The sequence below is a fragment of the Ursus maritimus genome, unplaced genomic scaffold, assembly GCF_017311325.1.
Source record: "Ursus maritimus isolate PB19 unplaced genomic scaffold, ASM1731132v1 scaffold_19, whole genome shotgun sequence".
NCBI classification, from domain to species: Eukaryota; Metazoa; Chordata; class Mammalia; order Carnivora; family Ursidae; genus Ursus; species Ursus maritimus.
The window spans coordinates 54,707,563-54,725,217 of NW_024424341.1; the positions used below are offsets into that span (position 1 = coordinate 54,707,563).

Genomic DNA, 17,655 nt, shown 5'->3' on the forward strand with positions numbered 1-17,655 from the left:
CTCTCGTCCAGGGTCAGGCGGGTACCATGGGGCAGAACTGAGGTTTCAACCCAGGGCTGTCTGAATCTGCATCTCACCTCTAAGCCAGATGTTGCCAAGTGGCAACCTGTGGGCTGAATCTAGTCTGAGAACTTGTGAATGGGTTTTTTTTTTTTTTCTTTTCATCATGGTATTTCTAGAAACCCAGATTTCTAGCTTCTCTTGAGAAATGGGCCCATCTTTCAGCTCTAGTACGCATCCTGACTGGGCGCAGAGGTGGCAGCAAGGGGCACTACGCCTCTCCTGGGATGCCCACCCTGTGGAGCCTACCACCTGTTCCTGCCCCCCAGCTGCCCTCACAGGACACATTGCCTTCCTGGAGCCGAGTTAGCGACCCCCTTTGGGGCCAGGGCAGGGGAAAGGGGCTGGCCGGTCTCCTAGAGTGTGCTCTCATCCTGGCTCCCTCTGCAGGGTGGGAGGCAAGCAGGCTGGAAAAGCCCGGGGTCCTGCCTCCAACCTATCTTCAGTGTGTCCTGCTGCAGTCCACGGCCTGTGGGACTGGGGCGGTCAGGGGCGGGTTACCTGCTTCATGATGAGGCGGGACAGGATGTTCATGACGAAGCCCCCCAGGCGGGGGTACATGGTCAGAGACTGGATGACGGTCCTCATGAGCAGCATGGGCAGGGGGCTCTGCTCCATCAGCTGCTGCATCACCACGGCCAGCACCTCCGATGTGTACACGTTCCGCTCCGCAAAGCACAGGTTGGTGGCTGCGAGGAGGCGGAGAGTGGGCCTGTCCTCTCTGCCCGGCTCCCCCGAGAAGGCGGGAGCCCCACCAGCCTTGGAGAGCCTCAGCCCCATGTGCGTGGAGACCCAGCCCTCATTCCTGAAGCTCTGCACGAGACACCTCCTCACCCAGCAGGTCCCTCAGGGGCTACTGTGGCCTGGTCCTTGGAAAGCCTGGGGTATTGGTCCAAGGGAAAAGACAGGTCCAGCTGCTGGAAGCCCCACGCTGGACAGAGTGGGCAGACCTTGGCCTTTTTTCTTTGGGGGCAACCCATGGAAAGGCCGAGGCAGGAGAGAGAGGTTGCCAATGCCTGGGGACCCATTCTGGCTTGCCCTTCCCACCCCTACCAGAGAGGGAAGGCAGCTTCGACTTCCATAAGACCCCCTGTAGGAGACAAGAGACGCCCTCCACCAGCAGGCTGGTCAAGGGACTGCCCACTCCCAATCCTGACCAGAGCGTAAGGATTTGTGCTGGTGCCGGAGGGATACCAGGCGTGGGGACACGTGGGAGGCACAGTGCACAGAATGACGAGGAAGGAGCAAGAGGAGGAAGTGTGGGCAGACAAAGCGCTCCCCAGCTCAACACCCAGTGCCAGGAAGGGCCCAAGGAGGGCTGGCACAATAGGAGCATCCACGAAGGTAGGCAGGCCAGGGCAGGCCTTGGGGTCTGTTCCCTCAGGAATGGGTAGTGGTACCCCAAAATCAGTGGGATCGGCGGTGTTCCAATCCATTGTGCTAGTGGGGAGACCCCAGGAACTGCCTCTGAACCCCTTCTTCCCCAAACACCACTTGCCATGTGAGTCTGTCAACCAGGAAGTCTTTATTGAGCCAGAAGAGAGGCCCCCAATCCTTGAGAGGCTAATGGAGAACAGGGGTGGGTGCCTATAAGGAATGAGGGGGGCTCCTATAAGGAGCAGGGGAAGGATGGAGGCATTACAGGAACATAGGCAGGAAGGAGACTAGAGCGGGGCAGGGCAGGTATGTAGGCCAAAGGAGCAGAGGAGAGTGCAGAAGGTAGAGTGTAGAGGCCAGAGTGAACGTAACAGAAACCAAGAAAGCTCCTCCTCCTCCTCCCTTCCACTTAGTGGCTGGCTCCTGCCTGCTCTGCCTAAAAGGATCCACAACCAACCCTCTTCTCCTCTCCTCCCCTTCTGCCCGTCTCCCCCTGGGCCTTCCACCCAGCCCTCTAATCCACCCTCCAGAGCAGGCTGAGGAGGGGTCCTTTCAGAAGCTCAGCCCAACCCCACACCTCCCAGGGGCCCTCAAGGTATCAAGCCCAATCTCCTACTGTGGCCTACGAGACCCCATGTGGGTGGGGCCCAGGCATGGTGTTCTTAACGCTTACAGTTTGCTCTCTCTTGACCAGGCCCCTTCCCCTAAACCACAAGATCTAGTCACCTTCACCTCCGCAGTTCCAGAACCAGGCCATGTGAGCACAGCTCTTGGCCTCTGCAAATACTCCTCCTTTCTCTAGGATCAGTGTCTCCCCTGCTACCTCACCCCTACTCATGCCTCTGTGGTTTCAGCTCAGGTGTCCTCTTGGGGCTCCCCTGTCCCAGCCCTGCTCACTGTGGGCTCTTATCTGGGGATGGACTGTGAGCCCCGGAGGGCAGGACCAGGGCTGTCTCCATCCCTGCTGGGTTCCCAGCACAGCCCGGCACAGGGCTGAACAGAGCACTCAGTGAGTTTTCTTTAACTGCTGCACCAGACCACTGGGGGCAGGCCCCCTTATAGAAAACCTCACCAGAGAAAGAGGGTGGCTTTTAAAGGAGGCGTGAATGCCATGAATGAATGGTTTTACTACCAGGCACGGGGGAGTCCAGTGGTGCACAAAGCGGGACTGGACTTTGCATCCAGACCTTCTAGTTGAATGGGGTTCCTAGTGCAACCAGGAAAACCACTGGTAGCCTGAGCAGGGAAATGTACTCTGGGAACTGGCTAGACTGGGTGCTGGGGACTCACAGCAGGTAGGGAGAACAGCTAGAAGGTTGCGAGAAGCTCAGCAGCATGGAGGCTGTGTGTAGACCTGGGCTTGTAGAAAGAAAGAGGTGGGCTTCTAAAGGCCAGGCCTTGATGACATGTCCAGGGACCAGGCTCTTGTTCTTCCTGGGACTTAACCTGGGGCTGTGAATGGGCTTTGTGGGGTGGTGGGGTCTGTGAATCCCTTCAAACTGTACGCAAAACTGTGTGAGCCTATCGTCCTTGGGCACGGGCCCCATGGCTTCCCTGACATCACCAAGGGGTTACAGCCTGTAAAAGGGCCACTCCTGGGGGTGCCCAGCAGGCTTAGTCGGAGGAGCACGTGACTCTTGATCTCGGGGTCATGAGTTCGAGCCCCACGTTGGGTGTAGAGATTTCTTAAACAAACAAACGTAAGAAAAAAAAAAAAAGCCACTTCTGGATGCTCAGCTTTGAGACCCTTCTCACTTTCCTGTTCTTTCACTAGAGGCCTGGGCTCCTCCACAGCTGTAGTGTGAGTTTTAGACTTCCATAAGCTCCTCTCTTGACCTAAAGGATTCTGAGAACTTGCTGAGAAGGCCAGGAAATAAGTAGTCACGGAAGGAGCTATTTTAGGCTAGACAAGAAGCTAAGTGCTGGTGGTTGGGGGGGACCCCCTCCCCGCTCTTAAAGGAGAGAGGAGATATCAAAGGACAGGGGCCTTCCAAGTAGAGGAGGCGACAGTAAGGGCTTCCACCCTGGTGGGAAAACACGACTTCTGGACCTCGAGGGGGAGTGGGGGGCAGTGCTGAGGAGAGCTGCCGGAGAGAAGTCCTCCTATGGGAGGTGGTGGCCCTGGGACCCAGGGTGCCATGGGCGGGCGGAACTGGCAGAGCTGGATTCCAACTCGGGTCTAGCGGACTTCAGATTCTGTGAGGTTCCACTATAGCGCTTAGCTTGTGTGCGGCCCTGAGCAAGTTCCTCAACCTCTCTGGAACCTCCACTTCCTCGTCTAGAAGATGCAAGTCGGTATACTCACCAGGTAACGGGTGGTGTGTCGGCAGCCAGGCCTGTAAGGCACTCAGGAGAGCCTGGCTCAGTGTAAGTGCTCAGTAAGTGGTGATGGTAGCTATTAGGAAACTGCTGGTGGAGGGGAGCCGGCCAGTTTGTCCCCAACCCCCTGCCCTGGAGGCACCTTCTCCCGCCTCAACTGGAGCCCGGACCGGACTCGGCATCTACCCCTGGTCCGACAATGGCCCTGGCGCACTCCATCTGCTCTGCGGGCTGTCCCTCTGACCCCTGCTCGGCCGAGGGCTCGGCTTCCTTCACTCCTCGAGACAGGCCTGGGGAGGGAGGGGCTCCCCACCTTTCTTGAGGACTACTCTGTGCCAGCGCATAGCAGGTGCACTGGTTCCTTGGACGGAGGGAGGGAAGAAAGAGAGGAGGGAGGGAAGGCAAAGGAATGAGGGCAGGTGTCCAGAGCTGAGATGGGGTTGCAGGCGGCACCATCTCCAACTGGGCAGATTCCAGCGGGGACATGTGGGTGACTGAGGTTCTCCCCCAGGTCCACAGCAGCCAGGCCACGTGGGGGGAGTGGGGGGAGCGCCTCACCTTTGATGATGGACTTCATATCACACTTCACCGAGTCGATGTTGTGCAGTGCGATCAGCAGCTCTCCAGGGTTCAGCGGGGACAAGGCCGAGTTCCCTTCACCTGCGGGGGCGGGGAGTGGGAAGAGGAAGGAGACACCATGGCGCCTAAGTGAAGAGGTGTGTCTGGGTCCCCCAGATTAGGGGAGTGGTGAATGAAGATGAGGTGCTCTCTGCTTCGATGGGACTAGGAGGACAGAGGGCTAGAGCAGGGGACAAAAAAGAGGGGACTGAATGCCACCCCCCTCTGGAAGCCTTCACCTTGCTCTCTCCTCCCCCACACTGGGTTCCTACCCTTCTAGGGCAATATCTGATGTGGTCCAGCAGTTCCTCTCCCTTCTCCCTGGGCTGTGCCCCCTGGAGATCAGGACCCCCACACAGCACAGACCCGGGCATTTGCGGACAGGACAGGCTGGGCCGGGCAATGTGCTCGACGACAGCGCTCAGAGGCAATGCTGCGTGGAGGCAGCTGGGGAGATGGTGCTCTGCTGGTACAGTTTGGAGGGTCCCAGACACCAGGTTTTAAATCACATGTTATCGGTGCAACAGTCAGCTTCCACTCCCTCCCTAGCACAAGCCCCTGGGGCAAGGGGGAGGAGTCCATCCTAGGTCACTGGGTCATTTTTTCTACGTTGAAAGTTCTACTTTGCTTCTTTTAACCACCTCGAAGACGCCACCTACCATGCTGGGTGCCCAGCAGGCGGTTGAAGACCTCTTTCACCACAATGGGGTTGAGTTTGATGAGCTTTGGCAGGGCCTGGATCACTTCTTTCTGCAGGCGGAGGGCAGGGGAGGCAGGTCAGAAGGCACCCCCATCCCAACTAATTGCCGTGGGGAGGCGAGGAGCAGCTCTGGCCTTGCCAAGCCCTTGGATACTTCCCTCCTTTCGCTCCCTCTGGTTCCTCGGGGTTGAGCTTTCTCCCTGAGTCTCTGGGCCTGACTCAGCCCCAGCCTCATCACTCCCCATCTGAGCTTTCCTGGTGCCACAGGCCCCCTGATGGCCCCTGCGGGGGGGAGGGTGTCATCACCATCCCCTCTTTACACAGGAGAACACTGAGGCTCGCCAGGGCCCCACAGCCTGTTAGGAATAAGACCTGGGGAGGGGAAACATATTTAGGCCTTGGGACAGACGTGTGTGTGTGTGTGTGTGTGTGTGTGTGTGCGCGCGCGCGTGTGTGTCACTGTGACCCTCACTTGACAGGGAAGAAAACCGAGGCACTGAGAAGGGGGTGGCTTGCCTGAGGTCACAGAGGACGAAGCAGAGTTGAGACTGCTCCGTGGTCTGATGACCCCTGGGATGGGCTCACAAGCTGACATGGGTACCTGGGTGCCCGCCTCCTCCCCAGCCCTGGCCTGCCCTGTCTTCGTCAGTGGGGGTATCTGGACATCCAGCTCCGTACCTTCTCCAGTCCATTGAGCACAGGGATGAGGAAGCGGACATCTGGCAATCGCTTGTGGTAGAGATCCCGGACCCGCTTCACCAGCTCTGGGGAGGGGGGGACTGCAGGCAGAAGAGTAAGCAGGGGGCACAGGTGGGGTGAGGGGGAGCACTGAGGGGAAGGAGAAGTGGCAGTGGCTGTGTGCAAGGGGCGGGGAGGGCTAACTCCATTCTGGAGCAGAAATCTCTGGCCCCTGGTTTCTCAACTGCATTTAGTAATGTACCCAGCAGCTCTGAGGGCCAGGTCTTGGGAAGGGCCCGTGAGGAAGGTCTGGGACATGGAGGAAAAGGCTGACAGGTGGGGGTCCTGGGGGCACCTTTGTCTGTGAGGCTGTGCAGACATCGTGTGACCAGTGTCTCTGCCCCCTTGGGACAGTTTTCTACCAGCAGGAGCAGCTCTGGTGAGTTCATGCCCATTCCTCGGATCTAGAGAGAGAGAGAGGGATGGCAGGCTGGGGAAGGGGCTGGGTGATGTGGGGAGAATGAGGGGGCCCAACAGAACTTAGAGAGGCCCAGGTGTCAGAGGCAGGGTGGCTCGGGGGGGATGATGGGACTCCGGGGCAAGAAATGGAGACAGAAAGAGTAGATCTTAAAAGCTGTCATCACTAGCGAAAAAACAAAGGATGTGAGGTGATGGACGTTAACTCATCTACAATACATATATGTCCTGTTATGTTCTACACCTCACACTAACACGAGGCTGTGTGTCAGTTATACCTCAGTGAACCTGGGGGACGAAGGAACCCCTGGTGGGGTTCAGGGAACTGGGGGAAATGTGGGGAAGGTGGGGGGACAGGGGGCAGCATCTGGCCTTCCTCTACCCCACCTCACAGGGTACAGACTCGCTGGAGCTCCCAAGCCTTCGCCAGTGTTGGCCGCCTACTTAGCAGGTGGGCCCCTTTCTCTCTGTCACCTCTGACCTAACCTGACCTCTGATGCCCAACCTGCCCTCTAATTCCTCGGTGAAGACTTTTCAGCCTTCTAAAAGGCATCAGCGACGGCCATTGCCCCACGTGGCGGCTTGCTCAGATTAGGGCTTGACCTGCATCCGCAGACTGCCCCACTCCGCGGGCAACACACGCAGGAAGCACTGGGCCGGGCTGTGAGGGCTCATGCCTTCCTCTGCCAACAAATGTTTATAATGGTCCGTGAACCGGTGGTCTTTGCCCTCCAGGAGCTCACCGTCTGGTGGGCTCACCTTGAAAATGGGGGGAGGACACCGCTGAATCTTGGTGGCGGGTATTTGGGAGTGAGCCTACCAGACTCTCTCCTCTTACGTTGGAAATTTTCCATAATAAAAGCAAGGACAGCGAAATATAACAAAGTGGTTTCCAATCCAGCTGCAGACTGGAAGGGCAGAGATGGTCTGGCTTTCTGGGGCCAGTTGCCTCTCACGTGGGTGACCTTGTGGCTCCGTAGAGAGGAGCAGGCGGGACTTGTGTAATGACAACTAAAGATTCCCATCGGCTAGGCAAGGGAAGACCAGCTCCTAGACGGTGGCAGTGACACAGATGTTTACGGGCACAAGCTCATGGAGTCCCTGGAGCGAGCTTGGTGCCCCATTTTTACTGAAGAGGGGCCCGTTTGCACGGTGAGAAAAGTGAGAGGCAGAATGCAAAGCCGGGTCTGCCCAACTCCAGCCTAGTAACTGCAGGGCGACCCTGGCGTCCGTTCACTGGCAGATGGGGCAGGTGGACCAGCCACGAGCCCGAGAGCCGCGGGACGGAGCGGCAACCACCGGTGCTTGGCGCTCGCACGCCGAGGTGGTGATACCAGGGGAAGGGCTGGACTCAGGGCCTCGGCCCTGGTGGGCTCAGGGGCCTCACCGGCTGTTCGATGACCCTCAGCACCGTCCGCTTGATGTCGGCGATGGCCTCCGTGTACACAGCTGCCAGTTCGTGGATGAGCTTGTGGTTCTGAGGCAGGAGAGCCAGGTAGAGGTACAGACACTGCTTTACGGTCTCCTCGGTCCAGGGCGCTGCCACCTCTGATAGGGCAGGGGGCGGGGATCAGGGACCACTCTCCTCCCCGCTGTCTCCCACCCTCACTGTCTGTCCCTTCTTTAGGGGGCAGCACAGAAGGGAGGCAGGCCCCGGAAGAAAACTGTTCTAGGGCAGGAAGCCAAGCATCAAGGGAAATGGGGTAGGACCAGGACTGCTCCCCTTTTAGAAGCCTCTGCACTGAAGTCCCACCTCATCTCCGACCATCAATCCACAGGGCAGCCAGAGGGATCCTTCCAAAGGGAAGTTCTGACCCTGTCCTCCTCCTGCTCCTTGCTCCCACGACTACCCCATGCCCGGGATGAATCCCCAGCGCCTCACCTTGCTCCACTTGCCAGATGCTGTATGCCCCCACCCCCCAACCTACGGCTCCATGCTCCGGCCATATCCTACTTCTGACAGTCCCCCCAGAGCCCGCACAGGTCACTTTGCACACATCACTCCTTTGCCTGCAATGCTGCTGCCCAGCTCCCCTCTCTACCTCCTCATTCTCTGGGTCTCACACAACCAGCATCTCTCCTGGGAGGTCTTCCGGGCACCCAGGCTGGGCCAGGGCTCCTGTTCTCCCAGAAGGCCCTATGCTTCCTGTCACAGCCTGAACCTTCCAGTTTTTTGGGTTTTTTTGAAGTAAGCTCTACACCCAACATGGGGCTTGAACTCACGACCCCCAGATCAAGAGCTGCATGCTTCCCTGACTGAGCCAGGCAAGCGCCTCCGAACCTTCCAGTTTAATGGTCTGTTCCTCTGGAGCCTGGGTCTCCCCATCTGTAATTCTGGGGGAACTGAGGCTTTGTTGAAGGAATGGGCCTACGCCTGGCCCTTCCTGGAGCCCCATCACTGGCTAGCTCTCCTTGTCCTCTGGCTCTCAGCCCCCCACCCCCTGCTCCAGGATGCTCTCCCTGACCCCTGGGGCTGGGGTGAGACACCTGTCTGGACTCTCACAGCCCCCAGGTCTGCTCAGTCTGGTTATTACTGCCTGGCCGCCTTCCCTAGCAGGCTGAGCAGGCCTCAGCTTTGATCCAGCTCCATTCGCAGGGCCTGGCCCAGAGCCTGGGATCCAGAAGGTGCTCAATATGCATCTGATGAAGCTGCACCAAACCTGTATCCTTGTCGGCTCCAAACAGCACGGACGGCGGGTTGGGGTGGACCAGGAGTTGCAGGTAGTTGAGGGCAAATTTTTCCACATACTCTCGCAGCTGCTCCTTCTCATACATGCGCTTGATGAACAGTAGGGCCTGGGAACGCACCTGAAGAGAGTGTGGGCAAGATGGTGGAGGGGGGAGACCACCGTTCTGAGCTTGGCAGGACCAGTGGGAAAATAAGCCCAAGACTGAGAAAGGCCTGGCCTACCTGAGTCACCTGTGCCCCAGGCTGATCGCCGGCTTGGGGGAGAGGGTTCTCGGCCCAAGTCAAGGCCTGCTCACCTCTCCACCTACCTGCTCAGCCCCATCCCTTACCGTCTCTTGCCTTGCTTGCTACGTTCCAACCAGAATGAGCTTTCCTTAGTTCCTCAAAAGTGACAGCGCTCTCCTTGGCTTTGAGACTTGGCACAAAAGGTTCCTACTGCCCAGAATGCTTGTCACTGGCTTTATCCCATTTTACTCAGACATCACCGGCCAAGAGCCTTGAGAACAGGTACAGTTCCTGGCACTGCTTTGTCCCCAACAGCACCAAAGGCCCAAGCCAGAGTCTGCAGTGAGGGTCTGCTGAAGGAATGGACACACGACACCAGGACAGGAGGGGGCAAAACGCTTGGGTGGGGATGGATCTAGGGCCCTCTCCATCACACCTAGCTCCCTCTGTTCGGCCACACCCACCTGCTCCTATTTCAGGTCTTGGCTCACCTGCCCCCTCCTCCAGAAGCCTTCCATTAGCCCTGCCCATCCCATTCCCCCACCAAGTAGGTCAGGCCCCTCGCCAGGGTTCCCACAGCTGCCGTGCTGCTCTAACCACTCTACCCCGGGAGCTGGCTGCATCCTCACTGCTCACTGAGAAGCCACAAGGCGCCTCTCCTCTCAGCTCCCCCTCCAGGACCCAGCAAAGCAACAGGCCACACAGGGGCTCCCCAATGCGGGTGGAGTAGGAGGGAGAACGGGACTGCCCTCCCAGAGAAGACAAGTTTATGTTATACGTGTGTATATTCTAGGCAGCTTCATGCCACCGTAAATGAAGAAGCATCCACCACCAGAACACTGCTGCAGGAAGGGCATCAGGCCCAGAGAGGGTGTTCAGGGGCATGTGGAAGAAGCTGGGCTAGGGGCTCAGGACAGGGGAAGGGAAGAGTGCAGCCCAGCACAGGGTGCCAGGGGATCACCTTGTCTTTCTCATGGGAGCTGAGGTCCAGCAGAACATGCAGGTACTGGAACTGGCGGGATGGGCGCTTGAAGATCAGGTCTCGAAGAGTGGACATGCCCAGGTAAGTGCGACTCTGTGGCCGAAGGGAGGGAAACCGGAGCTCAGCCCACCCGCGGTGTGCCCCCGGGATGTCTCCCTTGCCTCCCTCAGATCTGGTCCTGGACAAAAGGACTGGGTCCCTCACAGAGTCCCTTGCCACAGAGTCTAGGCTGTGTGCCCCTCAGACCCCTAACACAGGCCCCTGACCCCCTGCAGGGCTCCTGCACGAATCACGATGCTAGGGACGGAGGGAGACGGGCTGACTGTCCTCACCTCATCCTCACAGTACTTGCGAATCACCTCCAGGGCACTCTCGGTGATCAGCGGCGCCTCGAGCACAACCTTAGTGAAGATCCTGCCAGAGAGGAAGGGGGAGGAAATGGTTACGGGGGAGAAGCGTCCCAGTCCTGCCAGAGCTCAGAGCCGGCAGGGCTGCCCCTCGCATACAGTTTGCTCGACCCCCCCGGTTACAGAGCTTTGGAGATAAACAGAGCAGGGCTCAAACACTGTCAGCTGGGTGACTTACGCAGAGACTTTACCTCTCTGAAACTCAGTTCTCCCCTTTATCAAACGAGGATTCCTAACTTTACTCATCTACTACAGTAATGGAAGGGAATGATGGGAAGTGGGGAAGGGTACTGCTTTTCAGATGTGGTGGCCAAAAATGGCTGTTCTGAGGTAACACAAGTTGACACTGGGGCATGAGAGAGAGCCAACCATGAGAGTTGGGGCGGAGAACATTACAGGTACAGAAACAGGAACTGCCAAGGTGGCATGTTCAAGGGTCAGAAGACAGAAGGCCAGTGTGGCTAAAGTCTGGGGGCAGTAAGGAGTAGAGGGGCAGAATAAGAAGGTAAAGAGGGTGGTAGGAATTACGCAGGTCTCACAGGGCACAGAAAGAAGGCTGCATTTTATCCCAGGAGCGATGGAGAATGATGGAAGGTTTTTAGTGGGTTAAAAGACTGTATTTACATTCTAAAATGTCCCGCAGGCTGCTGTGTGGAGAATGGATCAGTAGGAGGTCGAGGACAAGGAGGAAGCTACAGGAGCAATTCAGGTGAGCAATGGTGCTGGAGAGAAGTCAACCTTGGAAACAAGCCTATGAGGCAGGCACTGTTATCTACAAGAATGGAGGCTCAGAGGGCACACAGCAGAGCTGAGAATAAGCCCAGGGAGTGGGCCCCGAATCTGCCTTGTATGTGCCTCCAGAGAACAGGGAGAGAAGGGAGTCTTGGGGCATGGGCACGAGGCTTTGGGTGGTGAGGAGGGAGGGGATGAGAAACCACAAAAGAAAGGCAGGACACAGGAGAGCACAGGGCGGCCCCCTCACCCATCCTTCTGGTCCGGCTTCTCCTGCAGTCCGGAGAGCAGGCGGATGAGGCAGTCCTCATACTTGTCCAGGGTGCCCGAGGCACCGGCTGCCAGGTAGGCATTGTACTCCTGGTAGAGCCAGGCGAAGGCCAAGTCCAGGCGGGCCCGCACATCCTCCAGGATGAAGGACAGGACCTCGGCCTTCAGGCCCGAGTCAAACTGCGTCACCAGGCTGGCCAGGATCTTTATGCGCACCTGACAGGAGAGGGGGTGTTCATGTGGGTGTGGGAGGCAATCCCAGGCACCTCGTGATCATGCCTTGCAAGTCTTCCTGCCCAGGCTCAGGGACCCCCAATGCAGACCCAGCATTAAGTGAGGAAGGCAAGCTGAGGAACCTTATACCCCACAGAAATCATTTGTGTGGGAGGAAAAAGAAGGGGAGGGATCAATTATCATAGAACAAAACTGAGTCTGTAAAAGTAGAGCACCTACATACTTAAGTACACAGAGAAAGACCCTGAAGGCTTCTGCTAATCCGTACATGGGTCACCTCGGAGGAGGGGGATGGGATGTGGGTGGGGGCCAAGGTAGACTTATGGTAACTCTATGGCCTGGAAATATCTTTTTAACAGAGAGAGTATTTTTATATACTTGTTGGTTAATTAAAATTAAACTTGAAAAGAATGGGGAAAAAGTCGTTTGGCTGAGGTTACGGTGCCAGCGTGTGGCAGAATCAGGATTTAGACCTGGTCCATCTTAATCTCAGCAACAATAAGAAGAGCACTATTAACCCAGGAAGAAGGAACACGGCAGCAGCCCTCACTTGCAGGGCTCTCCCGGGCAGCCAGCTCCATGATGAGCGAGAGCCACGCGTGTCCGCACACTTCTTCCTTCTCATCACCGTGTGGAGCTGCTGTCACCACCTCCATTTGAAGGAGGACAGAAGGGAGGCATGAAGGGCTGGTGGGCAGCCCAGCTGGGACCTGGAGCCAGGGAGGTTGGAGCCCGGGGCCACCTCTTCCCTGGGCTGTGAGGCAGGCTCATGGGGAGAGGGTCTAGAAGCGTGGGCTGGGGAGGCGGGGCACACCTGGGCCGCCCCGCTGCAGGCCACAGCCTTCTCCGCCCGCAGGATCCGCTTCACGGCACCCAGCTTCATAGCCTCCACCTGGGCGTCCGTCAGGGGCTTCAGCACATCGCTCAGGCGGAAGATTTTCTTGCGCCCACCAGCACCCGCCAGCCTACGTGAAAGAGTAGGGACAGGGACACGGTGACTCAAAACATCCTTTCTGGAGCCCAGGCAGGCCAACCCTAGGCCATCCAGAGACCCCCACCCCCACCCCCACCCTACTGCCTTTCTAAGTCTCCCGTGACTCAGGCATGGCAGGGCACAGGGTAATGCAGAAGAAGAGGGTGCCATTTTGTTTTTGTAAAGTGTGTCTCAGGGAACGCTCCTCTGAGGAGGCTATATGGGAGTGCAGATCTGAATGAAGCAAGAGGACGAGACGCACAGATATCTGAGATGAGCTTTCCAGGGAGAGAGGACAGGAAGTGCGAAGGCCTTCCAGTGGGGACCTGCCTGGCTGTTCAAGGAGAACCAAGGGGCCGGTGTGACTGGAGGAGGGAACAAGGGGAATGGAGAGCTTGGAGGGCGGATCAGGCAGGCCCAGACAGGAGGTCTTGGTTGCGGGGGAGGACGGGCAGGGACTGGCTGGATTTTTTGGTCTGTAAGGGGGGTAATAATGAAGAGGAGGTTGGTAACAACCAGTAGCACTTATGACATGTTAGGGATCATGCTAAATACTTTATATCAAATTCATTTCCAACCTCAAGAGTTATCTAATTTAATGATCTATCACTGTGAACTCATTTAAGTCTCCCTTGATCCTCAGAGAGAGAAACCATCATCCCAACTTTAGACATAAGTAAGGAAGGGGGCATTTTTATGTAAAAGAAAACAACAATTAAGGCTTGGTGGTTATGGCACTGACTCTGGAATCAGACAGACCCTCATCCAGCCCTACCTGTTTACCTGTCTTTGTCAGTCTGTCTCTAACACACGCACACACACATGCATGCACACACCAAACACCAGGCCTTCAGTCCTGCACCTGCACCTACCAGGGGACTCACCGGGGCTGCGTGACAGGGATGATGGGCTCCGGCCTCCTCTTGGCCTGGGGCGCCTCCTCCTCCAGAGCAGACATGGAGCTCAGGGAGCCCACCACTGAGATGGCCTGGCCCTGGGCAGACAGGCGTCGCTTGATCAGGACACTCTCTGGCTTCACCACCTTCTCCTCCTTGGGCTCCTCCTTGCACTGTTTGGTCTGCTCCACACCTGAGGGGGGAGGTAGCAAATGGGCTCCAGGAACGTCACACCCCCCTCTGCTCCCATCCAGGGACCTCCGGTGTGCTGGGCTCTATTCTAAGCCTTGTACTCACAAAGCTCATTTAAATCTGCAAAACACCATTCTGAAACAGGCACACTTTTAATCCCCACTTTGCAGACAACCAACGCTCAAACTAGACATGCCATTTACTGCGGGTGGGGGTATGAAATGGCACAGCCACACTGGAACACTGATGAGCAGCTTCTAATAGCACTGAACATACCCTAACCTATGACCCAACAACTCTACTCCTTGGTATATACTCAAGATAAACGAGGGCATGTGTATACTAAAACACTTGTGCATACCAACTACACTGAAAATAACCAAACAAAGAAAAACAAAAGAACCCAACCCCCCCCAAAACACTGTATAGCTTCATTCACAACGGTCAAATATTGGACACAAGCCACAGGTCAATCAACAGGGGAGTGGATAAGCAAACAATGGCCTGTTCGCAAAAGGAAATACTACTGAGCAATACAAAGTAAGCCACTGGTTCACATAACATGGGTGCATCTCAAAAACTTAGGATGAGCAAAAGAAGTCAGACTCTCTCTGATCCCATTTATGTGAAGTTCAGGACTAAAAAAAATTAATCTGTGGAGACAGAAATTAGAGAAGTGATTCTCTCAGGAGGCGGGATGCTATCAGTGCTGACCAGATAGGAGCAAGAAGGAATGTTCTGGAGTGGTGGAAATGTTCTACATCTCCATCTGGGTGGTGGCTACACGGGTGTGATCACTTTGTGAAAATTCACTAAGATGTACAGTTAAGAGTTGTGTTTCTCTGTACATAATTTATATCTCACTAGTATTGTTAATGTAGGAAAACACCCGACTCAGAGAGGTTCAATAACTTGACCAAGGTCACACCGCTACTGAGTGGCTGAGGAAGTCTGGTTCAACTGAGACCTCAAATCCAGGTCCATTGGATTCAAAGCCCAGGACCTGAAAATATTAAGTATTCAGTGTATATATAGGACCTATAATTATTTACACCTAACATCTCATGTGAGTTTCATTTGTACCACCGTGAGGAGAAGGAGAACCCAGCAGCCACAGTGCCAACCCCAGGCCCAGGTCCGCGGCACAGGACACTCACCTGGCCCCAGTCCCGCAGCCGTCATCTGTGTGGCCATGAGCCGAGCCAGGTGCTTGATCTGGGCTTCGGTGCCTGCAGACTCCACTGGGGTGTAGATGGCTTGGAAGGAGGCAGGCATGGCCTCGGGCAGATACACCATGCTGATGAGGACCTGCAGGACGCCCGGGGAGAGGAGTCCTTTCTTACTGACTCAACAAGCCTCTGTTCCATGCCTGGACCAAGGCTGGGGACATGCCAGTGACTAAGACAGTCCTGGGCTTGCTCCTGTGGGGCTCCGACTCCCCGGGAAGTCAGAGAGAGAACAAGCAATGGTGCAGCGTGGTGCATGAGAGCGGGAATTAAAGGGGGCCATGAGACGTGTCAGGAGGGCCGGGGGCAGCTCTGGCTCCCAGGGGAAGTGGCAGCTAGGCTAAGAACTGAGAGGATGGCCAGTTTCAGGCTGGCACAGGGGGACACGGCTGGCGGTGGGAATGGGGAATGGATTCCAGCCATAGGAGCAGCATGGGAGAAGGCTGAGCAGCAGCAGAACTCTGCCCAGAGACTGCAAGTTCAGTGAAGAGCGTCGTATGAACCAGAAATGGACTTGAAAAAAGATCGGTATGCTAACAAGAGCTCATCCAGTTTTGTCAGGAATCGGTAGCAAAAGGTCATTTCCAACTCTCTACACACTTAGAGGTTTAAATATATATCTGAAATAAGAAAATAATTAGAACAGAGAGAGAATGAAATCACTACAGATCAAAATGTGTGGGATGCAGCTAAAATGGTTCTTACACAGAAAATCAGACCGTTAAATGCTTACATTGGAAAAGATGGCTGAAAACAATTAAGCCAAGCATTTAACTTAAAACGCTGGGGTGAAATATTCTAAGAAAGCAGCAGGGAAGAATAAAGACAACGGAAATAAAACAGAAAAGGTTACAGAAGAGTATCAACGAAACTTCAGAGCCGGTTTTTTGAAATGACTGAAAACAAACAAATTGATGGTGAGATTGAACAAAAAGAAAGGAGTTAAGGATCCAATACTGGGGACAAAAAAGCCGCACATTACTACACAGACAGCAGGTATTATAAAAATAAAAGAATCCTGTGAAGAACTTTGGGCCAATAATTCGAAAACAGCATAAAGAGGACAGACCAGGTACCATGAGTTAATGGAAGCATCACCAGCCAGGGTCTAAGGCAAGCTGCACTCACATTTGGTCTGGAAGGAAACAGAGAGCCACGGCAGGGCTGGAGCAGGGGAGCTTCACACCCTGTACTGCTGGCTGCTGCAGGGGGAGTGGAAGCCAGAGCCAGGGAGCAGGCAGGCGGAGCCTGGGCCAGGCAGGGGCCAGGGGAGATGGAGAAGAGGGGAAGACTGGCAGGGAGGCAAAGAGCTTAACTCGCAGGTCTGTGGGCTGGGAACTGGGAGGCCAGCGTGCCAAGAACATAGAGCGTGCCAGGGCCTGCAGAGGGGCACAGGGAGGAATTCCACACATTTAGTTCTGACATAATGAGTCTGCGGTGCCTGTGGAACTTCCAAGGGGAGAATGATGCAAGAGGCAGATGCCTTTGCAGGCCCGGAGCTCACCAGAGAGATCCGAGCGGGACAGAAAACTCCTTCTTGCTACCCTGGTGACAAAAATTCCACTTCATTCACCCAACAACTAAGCCCCGTGGAGCCTCTAGGCAGAGAAAAGGGAAGGCTGAGGGAGACTGATGTTGGGCATGGGAAGAGGCACTGTCCATGAGCACCCAGTGGAAAGGTCTGGGTGCTGCAACAGCCTGAGGACTGAGTGAGATGCGCCCCCCTCACCCCCCTTCACACACCATCAACTCAAACCAGCAGTTCTTTCACTGTATAGCAGGTTATCTTTGATAATCTAAGGAAAACACTGGCCATCCCCCCCCACCAATACCAATCCCACACCACTTAGCCAACAAGTCATAGGGTTTGCTCTCCAGTTAATCTACCCTCCCTTCAAAAGGGGCGGGGGGTGCGTTTGAATGGGGACTCAGACTATCCAAAGAGGGACTGTTGGGGGGTGGTGACAAGGGATCTCCTAAAGGAGTCAAGATCAGAGAAAAAGTCCATCCAAGATTGAGAGGGCCCACTGTCCACACCCTCCCGACACCGAGAACAGAGAGGTGTGCTGGGACTAACGCCATCTGGAAGAGCTGGGCAGTGTAGAGTGAAGGTGGGAAAAGGACTAGAAACGCTTCCTCCCTGCCCTGTGGGAAACAGCCCGCATCCGTCCTCACCAGATTGGCCACATTGTCGGGTGTCAGCAAGGGCTGCAGGAACTCGGCTGTGATGTCTGTGTCTGACTGGCCTGAGATCTGGGCTGAGGCCTTTGAGGTTCCCGACGGGCCTGGCTCCAAGTCCTTGTCCTCATCGTCTTCCCCCAGGTTGGGCTCTGGGAGAGGTAAGGAGACAAGATGCTGGTGTCAGAGCAAGAAACAGGCCCTCTCCCCTCCCAGGGAACCCAGGGGGTCTCTGACTCCAGGCAGCGCTAGCAAGCAGCTGAATGCAGTGGGCGAAGACCTGGGCCGCAGCCGTGCTCTGCCATCAAAGCACCATGTGATCTTGCAGAACGACCTGCCTCTGTGTCCCGTTCTCCACATCTGAGAAGTGGGAATAAGTCACACCAGCCTGGCTGATCACACTAAACTCCCAAGAAAGTGAA

The 17,655-nt window shown here is 55.9% G+C and overlaps 1 protein-coding gene across 1 annotated transcript in view; it reads right to left on the reverse strand.

The window, feature by feature from the left end:
* The window catches only part of SYMPK (symplekin), a 36,141-nt gene that overhangs the window by 1,807 nt on the left and 16,679 nt on the right, over positions 1-17,655 (reverse strand). The window contains exons 10-23 of the mRNA XM_008684471.2: positions 17,231-17,385; positions 14,987-15,137; positions 13,626-13,830; positions 12,583-12,733; positions 11,515-11,750; positions 10,458-10,539; positions 10,105-10,218; positions 8,890-9,037; positions 7,617-7,777; positions 6,108-6,216; positions 5,753-5,853; positions 5,034-5,124; positions 4,315-4,416; positions 562-749 (exon numbers count right to left, since the gene is read on the reverse strand). Of these exons, the coding sequence (XP_008682693.1) occupies positions 562-749; positions 4,315-4,416; positions 5,034-5,124; positions 5,753-5,853; positions 6,108-6,216; positions 7,617-7,777; positions 8,890-9,037; positions 10,105-10,218; positions 10,458-10,539; positions 11,515-11,750; positions 12,583-12,733; positions 13,626-13,830; positions 14,987-15,137; positions 17,231-17,385 (1,994 nt within the window). The remainder of the gene's footprint in view (positions 1-561; positions 750-4,314; positions 4,417-5,033; positions 5,125-5,752; positions 5,854-6,107; positions 6,217-7,616; positions 7,778-8,889; positions 9,038-10,104; positions 10,219-10,457; positions 10,540-11,514; positions 11,751-12,582; positions 12,734-13,625; positions 13,831-14,986; positions 15,138-17,230; positions 17,386-17,655) is intronic.